Genomic DNA, 20,573 nt, shown 5'->3' with positions numbered 1-20,573 from the left:
ATATCTATTGGGTTCTTACTAAGTGCCAGTCACTGTGGCAAGCTCTTTCTGGGTTTCACTCATTCAGTCCCTCCCGAACTCTATCAACCAGGTAATGTTATTATGCACATTTCTCATGTATTCATAGGTAAGGCATGGTGATTGCTTAAGGTTTCGTAAGTAGCAAGAGGCAGAGCCAAGATGAATACCCAACTGGTCTGGTGCCAGAGGCCTCACCTTAGTCACCAAGCTCTACCACCTCTGATAATAAGGCAGCACATAGGGGGCATTGGCAGAGCCCCAGGGAGGGACTCAGTCTGGAGTTCACCGGGTGGTTAGAGAGATTTCCTGAAGGACTGGGGGAATTAGCAGAGGGACATGGGGAAGGCAGGGCCATTCCAGGAGAGGGAAGGTGAGGAGGCAACCTATTGAAAGTCTTACACAGCATCCCAGGCAGGGACTGGAGCTTATGAGAAGGCTGCCCAAGCAGGCAGGGCCCAGTCTAGAAAGGAAAGTGGTCCATATCCTAGGGGTAGCTGGAGGTTTGAAGGGTTTTAAGCACAGGAGCGATCTGGCTAGATTTTTAGAAACAACATCTGGGCAGCTGGGTAGAGGTGGATGAGAGGAAGAGAGTCCGAGTAATCCCAGGAGCGAGTTGATGGCCTGGACAAGCTCTGGGGCGGTGAGGAGGGAATAAGAGACATTCAGAGGCTGAGTTTTCCGGATGATGATTCAGGGATTGTTAGGTAGAGGACAGAGAGCAATTTTGAAGGACACACAGTTTCGGCTCCTAAGCCAGGAGAATGGGGTTGCGCTCATGAGGTCAGTTTTGGATGCAGCCCAGGTCTTCTGGCCCCCATTCCCGTGCCCCTTTGCCTCCTAGTGTGGCCAGCGACGATGCCTGCGGGTGTGTCCCGGAGTCACCAGGGAACTCAGCGGGCCCCGCCTCACCACCGACCTCGGAGCCTTGAACCCCACCCCTCTGGTGTTGGCGGCAGCTGCAGCGCGCTATCCCAGGAGCCAGAGGGCGCTCACGCACCTGCTAGGGCCACTCTAGCCCAGCCGTCTCGGTGGCCGTGGAAGGTGACGTGGACACGGAAGTGGTCGTCGTCGCGGCGGCACCGGTGGGAGTGGGGCGCGGGCATCAGAGTGCGGCCGGCGGGCGGACGGGCGACGGAGGTCTTGCACCTGGGGCGGCGGAGGGCGCAGGCATTGTCGGTTGGGTGCGAGTCCTCTGAGCCGAAAGTGCGGCTTCTCTAGCATCTCCTGTCGGTTGGAGCCCTGCAGCCGGGACCGCTCAGCCGGCGTCACCATGACCAAGGCCGGTAGCAAGGGCGGGAATCTCCGCGACAAGCTGGACGGCAACGAGCTGGACCTGAGCCTCAGCGACCTGAATGAGGTCCCGGTCAAGGAGCTGGTCAGTACACTCGTGCGAGGCCCAGGCATCCACCCGCGGCTGGCGCTGGCCCTTGCATGGGCCGTCTCCTCTCCCATACCTCAGTTTTTACTTAAAATAAGGTGGGGAAAGTGGGACTAAGGCCCCCGGGGAGGCCGCGGCCGGCCCCAGTGTTCTTCCTGGGATGTACACGTGTCACTTTGGCGCAGTTCCAGAAGATGGGGGAGGGGAGAACTGCTCATCTGGCCTTGGGCTTTGTACGGGTCAAGAGTAAATCTCCCCCTGCCCCATTTGGGGGGGGGGGGGTCACAGCTCCCAGCTCCGTGCCTGACCCCAAGTGGGCGCCCACGGAGTGGTTGCTGGACGTATTGGGAGAATGAATGAACAAATGAATGAATGACTAGGTCTGAGAAGTAGGCCTCCGGGTAAACCAGGGTGTGGCCCAGAACCAGGGCTTCCTAGGAAGCCAGCAACCCCAGCTGGCCGCCCCAGCCCTGAGGCGACCTTCCTTGAAGAAGGAGAGGTCTCGCTGCTTGGTTGGCAAGGTCTCCTGCCTACTGGGCTGAAACCAGCCGGGATCCGCGCTGCCGGGGCCCATTCCTCCAACGCCCCTACCCTCACACTCCCACCCACGAAACAGAGGCCCCTAGGAGATTACACAACTAGTTGCCAAAGTGGAGTGAGATAGGTCATCCCTGCTTTTCCCACCTGGTTCCCCACCTGCACCGTCCTCACTGGCCTCCCTTTGGATGAGGTAGACTTTATTCACTGCCTTTGGCACTTGACCCAGTCTTCCCACTGTTGTGGCTGTGTAGTATGGAGGCTATCACAGGATTCCCAGTTAATATGTCAGCTCCATTGCTTAATAGCTGAGTGCCCTTGGCAAGCTAGTTAACTTTATTCTTACATTTCCTCATTTATAAAATGGTGATAGTAGTTCCCGTCTCATAGAGGTTGTGAGGATTCAGTAAGATTGTAATGTGAACTATTTGGCAGGCAGCAAATGCCGATACATGTAGGTATTATGTCTTTCTTCCCACTGTAATATCTAAAACTTTTTTAGGTTGTGAAACTTTATCCTTGGGACTTTCTGACAGTTGGAAAGTATAGGTTGGCCCAGGGTGTCCTTAACTGAGTATTTGGCTTCTTTCCCACCCTAGGAAGATAGCCAGCCTTATTTCTTTTTTTTTAGGTATATCTTTATTGATTTCAGAGAGAGGAAATGAGAGGGAGAGAGAGAGATAGAAACAGCAACGGTGCGAGAGTCACTGATCGGCTGCCTCCTGCACGCTCCCAACTGGGGATAGAGCCCCCAACCTGGGCATGTGCCCTGACCGGGAATCGAACTCTGATCGCCTGGATCCTAGGTCGATGCTCAACCACTGAGCCACGCCCAGCCGGGCAGCCAGCCTTATTTCTACCAGGCCCTAGGACTGCTGTCCGAGAAACCATTTACTCCTGGCACAACATTGCCCCTTGGGAGAAGGAAGGATCAGTTTTGCTGAGCCTCTCCAGTCCTGAACACCAGGGAAAATGGAGATAGGCCATAGCGTGTTGTTTTTACTCATTTACTCATTCATTCAGTCATGAATCAGCCAGTGTGTATATTGAGTGTCTGGAAGGGCTGAACTAGGGAATATGGAAATTGCAAAACTATGTTAGACAGCCCCTGAACTGAAACCTAATAAGGAAGGGTGCTAGAGAAAATATTAAATATGCTAGGGAGCATTTCTAAGAATCTGTTTTCCTTTCTTGGATGTTCCATAGAGAAACCCCTGTTCTTTGCATTCTTCCCTAGGTTGTGGTTGATAGGCTCATTTTTCCTCTCCTATCCCTAGGAACATTATACTTTAGTGTTGTTGTTTTTTTTAAAAAAAGACTTTTCCTAATAAATGGGAACTGGTAAATGCTTCCTTAGCAGATGTCACTGAATCATTTTGTGTCGATTTGACATTTTGTTCTTATTCCCTTTCCTAGGCTGCCCTTCCAAAGGCCACCATACTGGATCTTTCCTGCAATAAACTGACTTCTCTACCGGTAAGATTGGCAAGCAAGTACAATTCCTTCTAGAGCCCCGATGCTTCATCTTCCTGTTTGGGGAAGTTGTGTCATAAGGCATAATTTCAGGATAGGCCTGCAGGCAGGTTTCAGCTCAATCTCAGTGTGTTGGGGTGGAGTGGGGTGGTTCGCTTCGGTGGGAAGGGAAGCAAGGTAGGGGCCTCATTTTTTAGAACAGTGGGAAAGTCAGGCCACAGAAAACGAAATTCAATAACCGGATGCTGGCTGAGTCACCTATGGGCTCATCTTTTTTCCTGCCTTATTTTATTACTTTGAAAAATAGTTTACCTCCCTATTGCATAGAGGAGACTGGAGACCTTTATAAATTGCCTGCATTTCAGAGAGAAAGCTGTTCATAAACAGCCTCCTTGTATAACATTTGATGGGGAACAGGAAAAAGTGTGGTTTTATGGGACTACTGTGTCATTATCCTCTCAATCTTTAGTTAATATACTTTTTTGTTCAGCACATCCAATCTGTGGTCAAATCCTTTTGATTTTTCATGTACCAGTTCTCCTTTTGCTCCACCTATGTAGGTGCTGGAGTCATTCATCCCTTCAGCCTCTCCTGGGTAATGGCTGCTCTCTCCTCCATAGTAGTGCTCCTTCACAGTCAGGCTTAAGTTTGTTGTAATGATGCCTTTCCCATCATGACCCTGGGCAAGTCACTCCTTACCATTCTCTATTGGGTTCTGTCTCAGGAATGGAGTCTCAGAAGTTGGTAGTTTCTTCACTGGGTCATTAGTCCATTCCCCTCTCAGTATTCACCTGGGCCTCACTCATTGTAGCATTGTCCTGAAGCCCATCAAGAACCATTTTTAACACTGAAACAGGCATCTGAGATCCCACTTCTTCCAGGAAGTATTTTGTGCCTAATTAAAGAAGGGCAGAATTCCTTGCAACTTGACACCTGCTGTACGCTTTATCAGATGATCACTCAGCACTCCGAAGTGCACTTTTCAATCTGAGTTCAGTTGTCTTGCCTCCCTCTGCAGTGCAGATCTCCTGGTGTAGATCCCCTGGCGTTTACAAGTCCCCAGAGAACACGAATAGTGCCTTGTTAGCTGAGGTTGGAGCATCACTTCAAATTGGTGCTGAGAAAGGCTTAGTGACAAGAGGGATGTTTTGATGTGTGCTGGAGAAGAACCAGGTTATGGGTAGGGTGCCCTTCAGCCCATTAGTCAGTCATTTAAAGAACACTCATGGCGCACCTGTGCTAAGTACTGTGCTAAGTGCTACAAAAATAAAAAGAATAACACTGGGTATTCAAGGGGTGCTTGATCTTTTTAGGAAAATGGGTGGTCTCTCTGTGTTTTGACCGCTCCTGTCAAAGGCAAACATAGGGTTGTGTCGGAGGACAGAATGGGTCCCCAGTCACTCCAATAACACCTGGTAGCCATGTGGACGATGGGTTAGAGGGAGAACTGAGGGTGAAGGAACCCACACTTATTTTGGGCCTACTTTGTGCTCAGCCCTTTTGCATACACATCTCACTGCTTACCACCAGGAGTGATGCTTCTTATGTCCATTTTCATTTGAGGTGGACTACCTGGTAAAAGGTAGAGTCAGGATTTACACATAGGTGCCTCTGACTTGGGGGCTTCTGGATTGTTCCATCAGTGTGTGAGCCCCAGGCTTAGGTGTTCTCTCTTTGGGTCCTAGTCGGATTTCTGTGGCCTCACGCACTTGGTGAAGTTGGACCTGAGTAAGAACAAACTGCAGCAACTGCCGGCCGACTTTGGCCGTCTGGTCAACCTCCAGCACCTGGATCTCCTTAACAACAGGCTGGTCACCCTGCCTGTCAGCTTTGCTCAGCTCAAGGTAACAATTCATGAACCAGTGTTTCATGGCCAGGTATGGCAAAGGGCTCAGGGACTCCTGAAGCATGACTTGGAAAAAGGTTGATCGAAATAGGTGCTGCCTCATGGCTTTCCCTACAGCTGGGACATAGGGGGGCTCTTTTCCTACCCATTTTGGGGGACTGTGTGTGTGAACTCAGGCTTAGCCAGCCCCTCTACCCCGTCTCTTTAGAGCCTGAAGTGGCTGGACCTGAAGGATAACCCCCTGGATCCTGTCCTGGCCAAAGTGGCAGGGGATTGCCTGGACGAGAAGCAGTGTAAGCAGTGTGCCAACAAGGTAAGCACGGAGCTCCCCGGTGTCTCCTTCACATACTCTCCTGGGACTTGCCTCTGCCTCCTCTTGTTTTCTCTCCCAGGATACCTGTAGTGTGTGATGATTAAAGTTCTAAGGTCTCAGTGGCCTGTGTATACCATGAACCTGTTAAGCAAAGGGACCTTTGTTTCTATGTTTACTTTACCAGTAGTAGAACAAGCCTGTGTCTGCTCTACTGCCGGACTTCCATTCTTAAGAAATCAGGACCTTCCATGATCCAATATTTCATTGTCAACTGTTGTTTGAATGGGACAGGAGGGTTAGGGACGGTCACCTTTCTGAGTCTCAGTTATTATAGGAATTTTGATAATAAAGGTATTATTAATATTTGTGAGTTTATAGCTATAAACAGACATATCCTTTGCAAACCTCGCATTTGATTTCAATTGAGTCATCTGACATAGTGAAGAAACAAAGGCAGCACGGAAGGCAAACATTGCCAGTAACCTTGAAGGTGCCTCACATGGCTCTTAAGAATAGCACTATACCCATCTCTCAAAAACTCCCAACTGTAGTCATTTTTTCCCTTCAGCTTTAGAATGAATTGCTGCTGCTTAAGCTGAGCATCAGATGACTTTGGCTATGCTTAGGGGGTATGGTGAACAAAAAGGCCTTAACTTTATTTATTTATTTTTTTAAATATTTTTTTATTGATTTCAGAGAGGAAGGGAGAGGGAGAGACAGATAGAAACATCAATGATAAGAGAGAGTCATTGGTCAGCTGCCTCCTGCATGCCCCCTGCTGGGGATCGAACCTACAACCCGGGCATGTGCCCTGACTAGGAATCGAACCACGATCTCCTGAATCATAGGTCAACGCTTAGCCACTGAGCCATGCCAGCTGGTCAGAAGGCTTTAAGTGCTAGAATTAATGGAAGTAAAATGTGTGAATGATGGGTCTCTATAGAATCTCAAGAGTAGTGGCCTTTTCTTATCATTAGCTCAGGGCTTCTTAGATACTCCCATCATTTGTACCACCCATTGTTACAAGAAACCAACAACAAAGTTAAGGCAACCAAGTGGCCAAGGGGACAGTTTGCCCTTAGCGGAGAACAGTACCAGGTGATCAGTAAAATCCTGTTTTCAAAACATGGTGCTTTAGGAGTGATGTTTGTTTCAAAGACCAGTAGTAGCTACTGTTGACTACTCTCCCTGTGTCCTACATGCTTTGTGTGTTTCATCTCATAATCCTCATAACCCTGGGAAGGAGGTATTCATATCTCTGACATGAGACATCCTCATTGTGCACATGCCTTTCATTTGTCCATTTATTCAGTCAACAAATAATATATTGAACCATATGAAATTGCTGATACTCTACAGTTTGTGACCTATAAAAACTTTTTATTGAGTGCAAAGGTCTTCAGTAGTACTCACATGTGTCAAGTGCTTACTATATGCTGTGGATTGGGATTGGTAGACAAAATCCAGGGGCTCGCAGTCTAGACAGGCTCACAAGGACTGGGTTCCTTGTGGCTTCAAACCAGGCTCTTGGAGGGATCTGCTTTTGCAGGCCTGCTCCTGAGCCCTCTCATGATGGATGTGTGCATGTCTGAAGTTTCCACGAAGGAAAGGAAGTAATTACATTTGAATACATGTCTGTCCTGAAGGGTGTCTAGTGTGGTAGTGAAACAAACAATTTGCTGTTGTAATTTAGAATAGTTTAGGTTTTCCTCTCTTTTCTTATTAATGCCGTTAGGAAGATGAAATAAAAAAGCATTTATCGAGCACATATAATGCCAGGGGTTATGTTAGGCAGCTAGTACAAGCTATGTAATTTAATCTTTGCAACAGGCCAGAAAAGTGTTATCTCTGTTTCCCAGAAGAGAAAATCACCTCAGCAAGATTAAGTCAAAAAAGAAAAGAAAGGTTAAGTCACTTGCTAAGGTCACAGTGGTAGTAAGGAAGTGGTAGAGTCTGGATTGTTGGGCTCCAAGCTTGGACTGTGTCCCCTACATCCAAGGAATACCAGGTTCTAAAAAAAAAAAAAAGGTCGTTGGCCTCCTCCCCTAACCATGAGCATTGTGAGAATCTCTGAGGTGGTTTTAGTCAGAGGTCAACAATGACCGAGTTGAGGAGAATTCAAGGGGCTCAGCCACCAGTGCATGGTTTGGTGTTTGGGCAGAATGGCTCATCCCTTTTGCCTCCAGCTCTCCTGCCTCTGCATGAATGAGTGGAACAGGCTCTGGTCTGGGAACTCAGAAGACCTGCACTCCCAGCTGTGCTGCTTCTATCCATGGGACATGGATACATCACCCTATCAGAGTCTCGGTTTTTTGCCTTTTGAAATGGGAATCCAGTCAGTTGTTCATCAAACATCTATTGAGCACCTGTAATTAGTTAAGCTCTGTGCTCGCCTACAGACAGGACAATAGTCCCTACACTTGGGAACTCAAAGTTTTATAACTGAGCTTGATAAGAGAAATCCCCAGGACTGGGGGAGGGGAGCCTGAGGTAGCCAGAGGAGGGAGGTCCGGAAAGTGCCTTGGGGGAACTGCTGTCCCTGCTCATCACAGAGTAGTCCCTGCTGTCACAGAGTTGCTGGGAGAATTATGAAATCATGTACATCAGAGACTATAAATGGCAGGGTTTTTACAGTTTCCAGTTCTCATTGTGTTCACAAACTTTGGGCTCATAGACTCTTCTCTAGGGATCAGCACTAAGTTAGGATACAGAGAAGATTAACTCCATTAGCTCTGCACTGCTTTGGGGCCTGCTGTGATCTGGGATCCTGAGAAGAGCAGTCTTTTGACTCCTCTCCCCCAGCAAAGTAGAGAGGTAGACTACAGTGTGGAGTAATTGAGCGCCCTCTGCTGCCGTTGCAGGTGTTACAGCACATGAAGGTCGTGCAGGCGGATCAGGAGCGAGAGAGGCAGCGACGGCAGGAAGTAGAACGAGGTATGTGGCCATTCCTCCTCTAGTCATCTTCTGGGCCCCGATCCCAGCAGCTGGATCTGCTTTAAGAGCTGGAATCCAGTAGAGTCATGTGGAGCAATGGGGAAGTGTGGTGGAAGACAGTATCATTGTCTGACGAATCTCTCTCCAGTCCTGCTTTCTCCACTGAGCTCCAGAGTCACATCCAACTGTTTGTCTGTCTGTCTGCTTGGAGGATTAGTAGGCATCTCAAATTAAGCATGGCTAAAATGGATCCCCTTTAGCCCCTTGCAGTGTTCCTCCAGAACAGGAAATCAGCATCCCTGCAGTCCATTCAAGATGGAAACTGGAAAGCTGTCCATGATTCCTTTCTATTACTCCTATATCCAGTTGGTCAGCACGCCTGTATGTGACTATTGCTCTACCCCCACCGCCACCTCCATAATTAGACCTCCATCCCATGGACTGCCACAGTACCTCCCAACATGGTGTCCTGTCTCCATACTTGTACCCTCTCTGCAAAGTCATTATCCACACAGCAGCCAGAGAGATCTTTTTAAAACAAATCAAGTATGCTGCTATTTGCTTAAAACCCTCTAATGACTTCCAATTGAACTGCTTCCAACTGAACTTAGAATGAGACTCAAACTCAGTAACATGGCCATCAAGGCCCGCCAGGGCCCACGCCTGCTTGCTTCTCCAGCCTCGTTACACACACACACACAGACACACACACACAGACACACACAGACACACACAGACACACACACACACACACCCCTCTCCCCCTCTCCCCCTTTCCCCCTCTCCCCCTCTCTCCCTCTCCCTCTCCCTCTCCCTCTCCCCCCCCCCACTACAGTTAACATTAACCACACAAGCCCCTGCTGTTGCTCAAACACACCAAGCATAGTCTCACCTTCAGGGCTTCACTTGTTTTCCTTTCCCTCAGATCTTTCCACAGTTGGTTTCATGTAATCTCTGCCTCTGCTCAAATGTTGCCTTAGGTTAACCTTAACCCTTTCTGAACCAGCCCAACTAGAAAAGCCACCCCACTTGTCGTTCTCCATCACATCCTCCATGATTTCCTCTGTGGTACACAGCACTGTCTTTTTTACTGTTTCTTCACTGGTTTCTTGTTCGTCTCCTTCTGTACAGAGTAGATGACTTGGGCACTAGAGCCTGGCTTGTCTTCACTGCTGTACCTTGAGCACTTAGTACAAGGCCTGGCAACCCGGTGCTCTGTTGCCTGGCTTACCCGAGCCCCTTACTGTAGGACTCCTGTGGTTAGAGGGACATATGTGGGACTGATTGCAGGCAGTCCCTGAGGTCAGAACTCCTGAGTTACAACCGTCCCTTACTATGATGCCACGTTTACTCCAACCGCTGCTGCTTTCACTGCTTGACGGCACATGTTCTCGGAGGCTGTTAGTGTGTTCTTGGCATTCCCAGTACCCAGCTGGGACCTGGAGCCTGTTTGTTCACAGGGAAGCAGTGGAAAGCTACAGTACTCAGAGTACCACTATTCAGCTACATGGTGGTTCAAGTAGGCTTTTAAGCCCTAAAAGGACATTTAGCCACCACTTGTGGCATTCTGGCTTTGGAAAAATGTACTTCAGATTTCCAAGTAACGAATTTGGCAATACATTTTTAGAACCCAATAATTTGTAAGTTGGGGACTGTATGTAAACATCCTTGAGCTGAGAAGTAAATCAGAATGAATTAAGTCTAGACATTACAAACTGTTTGTCTTGCTCTTTCAGGAAAACATTTCCATTGTCTCTAACCTCGAACCTAAGTGCTCACTTTCTCTTCTTACTTGCCCTTCTCAAGCCACATTCCTTTACGAAGCGTGGGGAGTCAGGAATCCCACAGATTCAGCACCTCCATTGTTTCTTCTCCTAGAGCTGAGTTGTAGGAGGCTGCTGATCGCTGTGCTATCTGAACCGGTGCCTAGTTCTAGGGGAGCACCAGGCTCATCACCCAGGCCTTATGCCCCTCTCGTAACCTCACCCTAATCTCTCTGCAGCTTGTGGCTAGAAACCCCCTCATGGGTCCATTCAGCAAAGCCTGAGAGCAGTTTATTATATTGTAGGGAGGGCAGAAAGACAGCTGGTTCCTTTATGTGTCGTTGGTGACACAGGGAAAAGGAGGCTGAACCCAATCTGTTAACCACTCGGGAAACACTGGAAGGTGGGGAGAGAAGCCATTTGGGGTGTACTCTCTTGTAGAGGCCGAGAAGAAGCGGGAGGCCAAGCAGCGAGCCAAGGAGGCTCAGGAACGGGAAGTGCGGAAGCGAGAGAAGGCGGAAGAGAAGGAGCGCCGGAGAAAGGAGTACGATGCCCTCAAAGCGTCCAAACGGGAGCCGGAGAAGAAACCTAAGAAGGAAGGAAATCAGGCATCGAGTAAGTTTTCCCTCAGTTGTAATGCTCCGGCAGGGTGCACGGGGGGACGCACGGATGTGTGCAGGCATGGATGAGTGAGCGGGCTTATGAACCTCAATCAGATGCAGTGACCCCCACAGCCTGGGAGCACTTCGGAAGGTTTGCTTACAAGGAATGGGGGACTCTCCTGGGGAGCAGGTGTCTTGTCTGACGGGCTTGTTTCCCCAGAGGCACATGTAAAGTCCCTCACATCCGTGAAGTACACTGGGTGTGTTTTATGAGCATGTAAAGCCAGCACTGCCCGTAGTTTTCTTTCCAAGTTGGAATAGATCACTCTCTTTTTGCTTGAACACCACAGGAATCATCTGGCCTGTGTTCAGGGAGCCATGTTGTGTCCAGCTGAATTTGTGTAGGGATGTGTCTCCACGTACAGGGAGGATCATATACCCTCTGGGCCAACAGCGGCCTCCAAGGGAGAGGCACCTGAGAGGGAGGAGCTCTGGAGGGAGGTGAAGGCCTGTGGCCTGTCCCTGCTCACCCTTGCTGACCTTGAGCAAGTCGCCTAACCTTACCACCGTTTTGTTTCCTTGTGTTAAATGAGGATCATACCTCCTTACAGGGTAGTGATAGGCTGGAGTGAGAAAACCTATGTGACAGGATCTTGAGTTCTTGGCATGTGGGTGCTCAGTCAGGGTTTTAAAAATTTTGCCTAAAAATCTCAAAACCATTTTTTTCTAATTATAAATGTAATATATACGTGTTCATTGTAGAGAATTTAGAAAAGTTGTCTCTATCAGAAAATGGCAATCACCTTTAATCCCCCATTGCCAGCAATAATCACTGTTTTTTATATACATCTTTTACAGAGTGGGGTAAAAGTGGGCTTATAGTTGTTCATATGGAAAATAATACAATAATTAATAGATAATACAAAAATAAACTGTGTTTCACATACTCACAACTATAAACCTACTTTTCCCTCACCCTGTGTAAGGTTAACAATATTAATTATCTCAAGGCCTCGGCCGGGTAGTTCAGTTGGTTAGAGCATTGTCCCCGATATGCCAAGGTTGCGGGTTCGATCCCAGATCAGAGTATGTACAGAAGTCAACCAATGAATACATAATAAGTGGAACAACAAATCGATGTTTCTCCCTCTCCCTTCCTCTCTAAAAATCAATAAATAAAAATTAAAAAAATAAAAATCTCAAAAGTGTTTCCCCATGTGGGCAGCACTCTATCCATGCCTCCTAATAAGACCCTCCCCTGATCCCAAGGGGCCTGGATCATTGCTACGATTTCAAGAACTTAGGACCCTGGGGACTGTGTACACCATGCAAGACATCCAGACTGAGTTCCAGTTTTGAATGTCTTCCCTTAAGATCCAAGGAGAAGGCATTTGTATTTCAGTCTCCACGTAGCAAAGTTTTTAAGAGCTCAGATGTTCTTAAAATAACATTCAGGCCTGGGAGCTTTCCTTAGAGAAGGGAGTGTGTGTGGATCTGCATGGAAGAGACTAGCATCAATTGGTAGAGAGTGTGGGTCTCCTCAAACTGACTGAACTTTTTTGTCTACTGTGACTTTGTCACTCCAGAATCCAAGTCTGGCTCTCGGTCCCGTAAGCAGCCACCCCGGAAACACAACCGGTCCTGGGCTGTGCTGAAGCTGCTGCTGCTGCTGCTATTGTGCGTGGCTGGCGGGCTGGTGGTTTGCCGGGTGACAGAGCTGCAGCAGCAGCCCGTCTGCACCAGTGTGAACACCATCTACGACAATGCGCTCCGGGGTCTGCGCAGCCACCACATCCTCCAGTGGGTCCTGCAGACCAATTCTCAGCAGTGAGCTTGTCCTCAACACCTGCTGCCTCCCAGCCTTGGAACTTGGATTCCTATGGAATTGGGTTCTGCTGGACACAACCTCTTTTTAGCGTCAGACCTACCTGCCGTCATTAAATGGCTGCTGATTGGTACTTGAGGCCTCCTCTTTTGTAGGACTTCTTTGTTCCTTAGTCAGGGTTCCCTGATGGAATAAGAAGTGGGAGTTAGGGAAAGGAAAAAACCTGCAGGCCTAAAGGAATATGCTTGGGGTGGGGAGAGGAAAAACAGCCTTTTCTAGTTGTTATACGAAACTGTAAAGGCAAGGCTCATTTCTACTAAATGGTCAGCTGTCACTACATTTATATGTTTGTGTGTCACAAACCCTTTCATTCCTCCCCGGGTAGCCAGGGCAGATCAGGAGGCAGTGGGTTGTTTTTGGGGACTAGGAATACCATACTCAGCAAATCTAGCCTAAATCAGAGGTAAGGAGCATACCTATTTTCTTAAGGATCTCAGGCATTCAGACATTTTAATGACCACACAAAATCTCAGGCTCAGACAGGGACTTCAAGACTATCCAGTCCAATAGAACACTTGCAGATAAGGAACTTGAGGCCTTCCATGACTTGTTTATGGTCTCCCAGCTAGTTTGAGAGAGCTGGACTCCCATTCTGGTATTCTTCCTTTCCTATCATTTTGCCTTCCTTATAATGTCCTGAGAGAACAGAACTCACACCAGAATTGAGTCTCTCAGCCAGAGTATGGAATTTTTCATGTAGACGGATTCATGACCCACAGATAGAAATCTCATAGGCATGAGGTTCTTGGGCAGCTCCCTGTGGAGTCCTGCCCCTACTTATGTGGCTTCTATGAAATTTCTCCATTTTAGAGCATTAACCACCCCCCAATTGCCAATAAACAAGAAGGCAGAGCCTTGCAAAGCCACACTGTGACAGCTGGTAGTAGTGTGACTAAATACCTCAAAGGCAACCTGAACACTCCTGCATCATAGAGACTGAGGTTTAGAATTGTTTGATTCTAGACCTAGAACTATACCTATGCGGTGAAGGGAGTCAAGGAGCATCATGGCATTTAACAGTTGTCAGGCACTATAGTAACTAGTGCAATAAAGTGCAGGACTGCCATTCTCTCGTCTGCTAGAGTAAGTGCTTGCTTGCTTGCTCAGTGGCCTCCTTTGCTTCATCTTTGACAACAGCTGGATGAAGGGATCAGAGATGGCCATGTCATGGTGCTCATTCACTGAAATTTCCCAATTGCAAGCTCCTTGCCTCTTGCCCAGGAGAGCAAGAACCTGTTATGGCAATAGGGTCCAGGTTTTTAGCCATAGTGGCCCAATTGGATAGGACTGCCACTTGTGACTGTCCTGATACTGAAGAATGACTTTCCTCCCCCAAGGATAGCTCTGCTGCGTAGGCCCACACCTTACTCGGAATCACTACACATTCCTTTAGTCTTCCTCCAAGCTCCAGAGCCATTGCTACAAATGCTTTATTGAGACTAAACACATAGTACGTAAAATAGGATTAAGAGAATACAGAAGTCGGCACAGTGATCAGACCCGTTCCCTGGCTGGTTGAGGCAGCCTCAGTGGGTCAGAGGAAGGCTGGACACCCAGCCTAGTAAAGCCAACCCACCGAGGGCACTTCGCTCATGATCTCAAGATTTGATGCTGAGGTTCTTTTGGATTTTTACAATTATTAAATATATGTCTGAGTGCTCTGTGTTCCTTTGTTTTGAGGGCTGTTTCGGGCAGGGGCAGGGGTGGCTTCTGCATGGCAGTTGATTTTTGCCAGGAGACAAACACAATGCTGGTGAAGGTAAATGCAAATATCTCAGCCAGTTGACAGGTAATGACACCTGGGAAAGAGCCTGTTGTGGGCCTGGCCCAAGCTCGTGCTCCAGAAGGCACTTCCAGTCTCTTCATTGTAGTCATGTCCTGAGGTGGGTGAGGAGGAAATCTCCAGCTTTTCATCCTGTCCCCAGGGGCTAGCTTCAGTCTGCACTGTCTAAAGAGAGATGAGGCTGCAATGTGGTCATCTGAAGGTAGATACGCCTGGAAAGCTCTGGTCCAATACGGCGGGAGGTGGATGTCACGCCTTCCCCACGGCGCACCAGGATGTCTGCAAGCAAATTCTGGCGTTCTTGCTCCGAAAAACACTGCCTATAAGCCTGAAAGTGGAAATTGATCTCTTAATACCACACCATTCAGTCATCCCTCATCTAGGAACAAGGGTGTGGGGAGCTTCGGTTGAGGGATGAGAACCTGTCCCCCCACCCAGATCAGTGTTAACTTGGATCTCAGCAGACCTACACTGTTGACCTACAGGATAATCTTGGGCCCTCACCAATGCTATCCATGAAAACCATCTGGGAGTCCCACTGAGGCCACAGGGCAGTGGGCAGTGGCCCCTGGAGCAGCATACCTGGACCAGGAGCTGTGGGGAGGGATAGGAGGCCACAATAGCACTGGCCATTTCCAGGCTGACTCGGTTCAGCTGCTGAATCTGCCTCCTCCAGACGTGAGCAAGTCCCCTGCCAGCACGGTCCACTTTTGCTCCTCCAGCCCAGTCACTCTCCAGGCAGAAGGAGAAACCAGTTTGATCTCGGAGTTTCCTGAAAACGGCACAGATGAAGAGCTGTGAGTGACTGGTTACTTTCCTGCACCTATCCCCTTAATTGGGAACTTAAACCCCTCCCTCTAGTGACCTTGGAAGAGGAGGGCACAATGTTTTATCTTGCTCACTTTGATCTCAAGCAGTGCTAGTTGCTGATTCCTTTAAAAACATTTCATTGAAAGAGAAGGTACCAGATCTTTAGTTTATGTTGAGATTCGGTTGCACTGACCAGAGTGGCAGTGCACAGAGTCAAACACAAGGGACTAGGTATCAAGCAATATGCAGTCTAGTTCTGGTTCTTCTTACTTGCTAGGAGCTTGGGTAAGTCAGTCTCTTCAGGCCTCAGTTCCATCAGGTAGAAAACGAGGTACTCAGATTAGATTGTCTCTGAGGTCTCATTATTTTAAATTCTGACTATGAACACTCCTTGAACTAAGTTAGCTAAAAATTTTACTTTACGAGAGCCTAGCATATGTGACCTGACCTGTAAATGAATCCTGGTAACCTGGCCTACTGGTGAACCAGTACCAACCTGCAGGACACAAATACATAAGCTAAAGCAGAACATTTTAAAGGGACTGGGCTTAAGGGCTCTTCCCCAGAATACCCCCGAGTGAGGTCAGCTCCTGCTTCATGCTTGAGAGAGCAGAGTTCAGAGGAAAGGGACATCTTTGGGTAGCAGAAGCACTGTAAAGGACAAGATCGAGCAGTGGGGCTGGGATTTGCCGGGGCATTTACTTGAAGGGCGCCTCAGCCACAGCCTTTGTGAACGTGCACGTGAAGTCGGCCAGCTCTTTCCAGCTCTGCACAACTCGAGCCTGGGCATGTGTGTGTAGCTGCAGATCCACCAATGCCTAAAACCCAAAGGAAGATAGACTGGAAGGGCAGCGAGACTGGTCTGAATAGTTCTTCCCTCCCTGTTCACTGAGGCTGCACCCCAGCCCCTTGGCTCCTGTTTGGCCCCTTCTCTCCCACTTAGTGCCAAGGTACAGAGTACTTGCCAGCAGGCGTTTCACTCTTTCTCAATAGCAAATTGGGTTAGATAAGAGTGGGTGCCCAGCCTGACTCAGGTAACAGGACGTTCTTACCTCCTCCATGTCTACCCTGGACACCACAGGCCCTGTGTTGGCCTCTGGTGGCCTACGCTGCTGCTTCTCCTTGGCCTGTTCTCTGTTTGCCACTCCCTGTTTCCTTTTCCTTGGAGGATTTGGAGCACTGGAGCAGGGAAGGGAATCAAAAAAGGGCGGCACCTTTAGGCTGAGCTGAGGCAGAAGAGATGTGAAAAGACTGGACCAGAGCATCCCACAGGGCTTGGCAGGGACACTATCTGGCAGAGGTACCCAGATCTGGAATGAATAAATTCTCCCATTGGCCCAAGAGCTGCCCCTTTGGATGCCAAGTCTTGAGGACAAATTCAAACCTGAAGTATTTCTCCTGATCCACAATCACCAGTGACAGAGCTTTCCCCGCTGTCCTGGCCGTGATGTCTGTTACAAAGCTCCGAAGTGTTTCCTTCCCTTTCTCAGTGCAGCCTAGACTTCCCTGCATAAAGGGGCAGAAACTGCATTCATGCTTGCTTCCTAGAGTCAGTCCTCTGTCCCATGTCTCAGTGCCCACCCATCCGGCTCCACCCACCTGCTTGAAGTTGTGGATCATGAACACAAACGCCTTTGCCAGGAGCAGCACCAGGACCATTGGCTCCTCCACACAGCCCTCCTCTCCATCCTGCCAAAGTACCCGGAACCCAGAATGGGGAGCAAGTCAGCAGGTGCGCAGCACCTGTGAGAGACCCAGGCCTTCTGGGGGAGGAGCTCACCCCCATTGGCCTAGCCCATTCTGCTTTATTCTTTTTCTTCTGGAATGAAGTCATGGTGGCAAGAACCACCGACTGATGATCCTGTCCCTCCCCAGTCCTCAACTATTCAGCCTTGGTATATTGCATCTCAAAGGATAAGAAAGGAACATTAGTGAGCTGAAATGGGCTGAGAAAACTATGAGCTCAAATAAAAGACCAAAAAAATAATGTTTCATCTAAATAGACTCTTGAAAATGTGGAGTGAAGTGGAAGGTACAGGAGCTATAGTCAGTCACCTGGGGTGCCTGGGCCAGGAAGGAACATGTGTCTATCTGATTGGTGATCTGATTTAGTCCCCACAACATGGGCGTACTGAAACAGATGTAACAGTGTCCTCATTTTATACATGAGGCACAAAGTGATGAAATAATTTGCCCATGGTCACAGAAATAAAGCCACAAGGCTGCGATTCAAACACAAGCCCACCTAGTCCCAAAGCCCAGTTAGAATTTGGAATCCTACGCAGATTACCTTCCCTCTGCCCCACAGATTCACTCTCCACCCTTTCCCACTCTGCTCTCTGCCCACGGAGGGTGATCTCTACAGACCACATCACAAAGTCTGCATGCCCTCTGGCTGGTGGCCGGTGGAAAATCCAGCAGAAGATTGGAGGGAGGGAGGAAAGTGAGGTGAGGGTATTTCTTTCCCTGGCTCCTTTCCAAAAGGGTGACCTCGGGTTTGCTACACTCCTCTACTGGAGGTCAAGCTTGTGTCAGGTGGTCTTCTCTAGATTTCTTTCCTTCTGGATTCCAGTAACCACTTCCTCCTCTCATCCCTTCAGGCCTAGGCAGGGTAAAAACTATGGTAACCTGGTGGTACCCAACCAGGGCGATTTTTCCCCAAAAGAAACATTTGCAATATCTGGAGACATGTTCCATTGTCATGAGTGGGGAAAGTGTTACTGGCATCTAGCGAATAGATGGCAGAGATGCTGCTAAACATTCTACAATGCACAGGACAGCCCAGCACAACAAAATGATCTGAAATGACAACAGTACCTGAGGTGAAGAAACTCAGTTAATGCTGTTATAACCCTGAAGTACTGCATTGTCCTTTGTAGTTTCCTTGTACCCTGCCCACCCCTTGGAAAACAGTCCCTTTATTAAGTCTTCCTCAGTTATCCTAAGTTGTGTGTACCATCTGTTTTCTTGCTGGGGCCTTGACTAATATGTACAAAGGAGAGAAGGAAGAGGAGACATAGCAGAAAACTTGTACCGCAGCTGGCCCGGCCCTTCTCCTCCAGGTGATACTGCACGGCACGGCCTGTGCCTCAATCACACAGCAGCACTCCATGGATTGCAGTGCTCCGAGGAGCTGGCCCCCGCCTTCCATCTGTAAAAGCACTGCAACAGACAGGAAAGGGCTGTCAGTGGGTGGCCCAGGAAGCAGAAAACTTAGCACATGGTGAAGGCAAATGCTACCAGGACCTGGATCCAGCACCACAACGATGTGTTTTAAGCACTCCTCTGGCCTCTGGGCTTTTGGTCTGTTAACCAGTGCTGCCTTTTTTTCCCTTTGTGGTTGTCTCACGGTGTTTTCCTTCCGGCTTGCTTGTCCCCGCGGCTGGCATCCTTGCGAGCCTCTCCTCTGGACCTTCTGGCTGTGCTTGGTTCTCTTCTGAGGTGGGGGGACCTCAGCATTTGTTTGGGTTACTGTCAAGCTTAAGCTCTGGAGAGGGCAGATAGCTTGGTACGCTGGAAGCTGATGGCATGGATTGTCTACCATACGGTCCTTATTATTCGATGTACACCTCTCTGAGGTGTCATGCAGGGGAACATCAGGGGTCATCGGAAAGGGCTGTTTTTTCCAGTCACATGATGCTCCATCATTTTTGTGATCCAAAATGCTTTTAACTGGGGAGCTAGAGTCCTCAGGGCTCAGCTGCTTGTGGGTCAGAAACTTACATGTAAGTCTCTCAGCCAGGGGAAGAAGTTCCTCCTCATCCTCACTTCCACTACTTAGCACCTTGACTGGCTGTGTTCGTGTGGCAGTTTCAGCCGTGTCTGGGACAGGTGGCGGATCTTTCAATCTTGGTGATGGAGGACAGGAGGCCTCAGAATCTGAGGTGTCAACCACTACGATCTTCTCCTCCCTCTGAGGCTGCCTCCTCTTTGTTGAAGATGGTTCCTTCTTCAAAAAGGTAAATACTGGCAACTCCTCAGCATCACTCTCACTGGATTCCAGTGACAGTGATGACTTCTTTAGAGCCATCAATAATGTGCTATCAAATTCTCTAAAGAAACAAAGAAAGATGAGACACAGACTATAGCATTCAATTCAGTCCACTAGATGTGTTCTATGGCCAAGCTTTATGGAGATAAATGAGATATATAAAGAGAAATAAGGCATGTCAACACATTCAACCTGGAACTCAGGACAACTACACCTATAGTCTAATAGGACTCTCCTCAAATCCCTTCTAGGTCAAGGTGAGATATAAATGAAGTAGAGATTATTAATACAAAATGGTAATTGGGGAATAACCAGATTCACCCCCCGTTCCCACACTGATCTTTGCATTTGAAATGGAGATGACAAAAAGTCATCCTTTTTTTTAAAAAAAAATTGATATTCACGTCATAAAATCCATTCTTTTAAGGTGTACAGTTCACTGGTTCTTTGTATATTTGCAAGGTTGTGCAACCATCACTAGGTATCTAATTTCAGAGTGTTTTCATCACCCCCAAAAGAAATCCCATAGCCATTAAGCAGTCACTGTTCATTTCCCCTTCCCCCAGCCCTTGGCACCCACAAATCTACTTTTGCCAGTTCCGGATATTTCATATAAATGAAATAATACATTATGTGGTCTTTTGTGACCGGCTTCTTTTGCTTAGCATTCAAGGCTTATTTATGTTGTAACATGTTTCAGTACTTCATTGCTTTTTGTGGCTGAATAATATTCCACTGTATAGATATGCCACATTTTGTTTATCCTTTCATCACTTGATGGGCATTTGGTTTGTTTCCACTTTTTGGCTATTATGAAAAATGCTGCCATTGAACATTCACGTATAAGTCTTCACGTGGGTATGTTTTCAATTACCCTGCATACATACCTAGGTGTGCAACTGCTGTGTCATGTGCAAGAGTCATTCTTTGAACAATTATATACTAACTGGAGATGTGAGCCAGGATGAGCCAGGTAACCTTCCTGGGCGTCGCTTTCTTCTTTAGTAATACAGGAGTAATGACAATACGTACTTTATAAGGCTGTGAGGAGTAAAAGAAACCAAGCATCTTCTACAGAGCTCAGTACAGTATCTGGCACACAGTAAGAGCTCCGTAAAGAAAGCCCAATGACTAAGGACGCACCTCATCCCTGTCCTCTGGCAGAGCCTCCAAAGACTCCTGCAAAATGAGGGAGCGAGGCCGGCGGGCCCTGCAGGGCACTCTCCTCAATTCATCC

General features: G+C 48.2%; 2 protein-coding genes across 2 annotated transcripts; one reads left to right on the top strand and one right to left on the bottom strand.

The window, feature by feature from the left end:
• The first annotated feature begins 1,160 nt into the window (after positions 1-1,160).
• Positions 1,161-14,410, top strand: LRRC59 (leucine rich repeat containing 59). Its single transcript, XM_016203409.2, has 7 exons — positions 1,161-1,396; positions 3,353-3,412; positions 5,095-5,253; positions 5,464-5,568; positions 8,430-8,502; positions 10,707-10,880; positions 12,454-14,410. The coding sequence occupies exons 1-7, from the start codon at positions 1,292-1,294 to the stop codon at positions 12,696-12,698; spliced, it is 921 nt and encodes a 306-aa protein (XP_016058895.1). The 5' UTR covers positions 1,161-1,291; the 3' UTR covers positions 12,699-14,410.
• Positions 13,483-20,484, bottom strand: EME1 (essential meiotic structure-specific endonuclease 1). Its single transcript, XM_016203406.2, has 9 exons — positions 20,224-20,484; positions 18,592-19,397; positions 18,380-18,507; positions 16,945-17,034; positions 16,730-16,851; positions 16,398-16,524; positions 16,048-16,163; positions 15,118-15,307; positions 13,483-14,863 (listed from the first exon to the last, which is right to left on the bottom strand). The coding sequence occupies exons 2-9, from the start codon at positions 19,373-19,375 to the stop codon at positions 14,687-14,689; spliced, it is 1,734 nt and encodes a 577-aa protein (XP_016058892.2). The 5' UTR covers positions 19,376-19,397; positions 20,224-20,484; the 3' UTR covers positions 13,483-14,686.
• Positions 20,485-20,573: the final 89 nt, after the last annotated feature.

The sequence above is a fragment of the Miniopterus natalensis genome, chromosome 17 (assembly GCF_054644295.1).
Source record: "Miniopterus natalensis isolate mMinNat1 chromosome 17, mMinNat1.hap1, whole genome shotgun sequence".
Classification (NCBI taxonomy): domain Eukaryota; kingdom Metazoa; phylum Chordata; class Mammalia; order Chiroptera; family Miniopteridae; genus Miniopterus; species Miniopterus natalensis.
The sequence above is the reverse complement of the archived record's forward strand: the minus strand, read 5'-3'. Positions and strand labels throughout refer to the sequence as shown.

Coding starts and splice junctions, on each gene's coding strand:
- LRRC59 (XM_016203409.2), top strand. CDS start 1,292: ATGACCAAGGCCGGTAGCAAGGGCGGGAATCTCCGCGACAAGCTGGAC. Junction 1,397..3,352: donor AGGTCCCGGTCAAGGAGCTG/GTCAGTACACTC, acceptor TCCCTTTCCTAG/GCTGCCCTTCCAAAGGCCAC. Junction 5,254..5,463: donor TCAGCTTTGCTCAGCTCAAG/GTAACAATTCAT, acceptor CCGTCTCTTTAG/AGCCTGAAGTGGCTGGACCT.
- EME1 (XM_016203406.2), bottom strand. CDS start 19,375: ATGGCTCTAAAGAAGTCATCACTGTCACTGGAATCCAGTGAGAGTGAT. Junction 16,852..16,944: donor TGATCCACAACTTCAAGCAG/GTGGGTGGAGCC, acceptor CCCTTTATGCAG/GGAAGTCTAGGCTGCACTGA. Junction 15,308..16,047: donor GTGGCTGAGGCGCCCTTCAA/GTAAATGCCCCG, acceptor TGCCGTTTTCAG/GAAACTCCGAGATCAAACTG.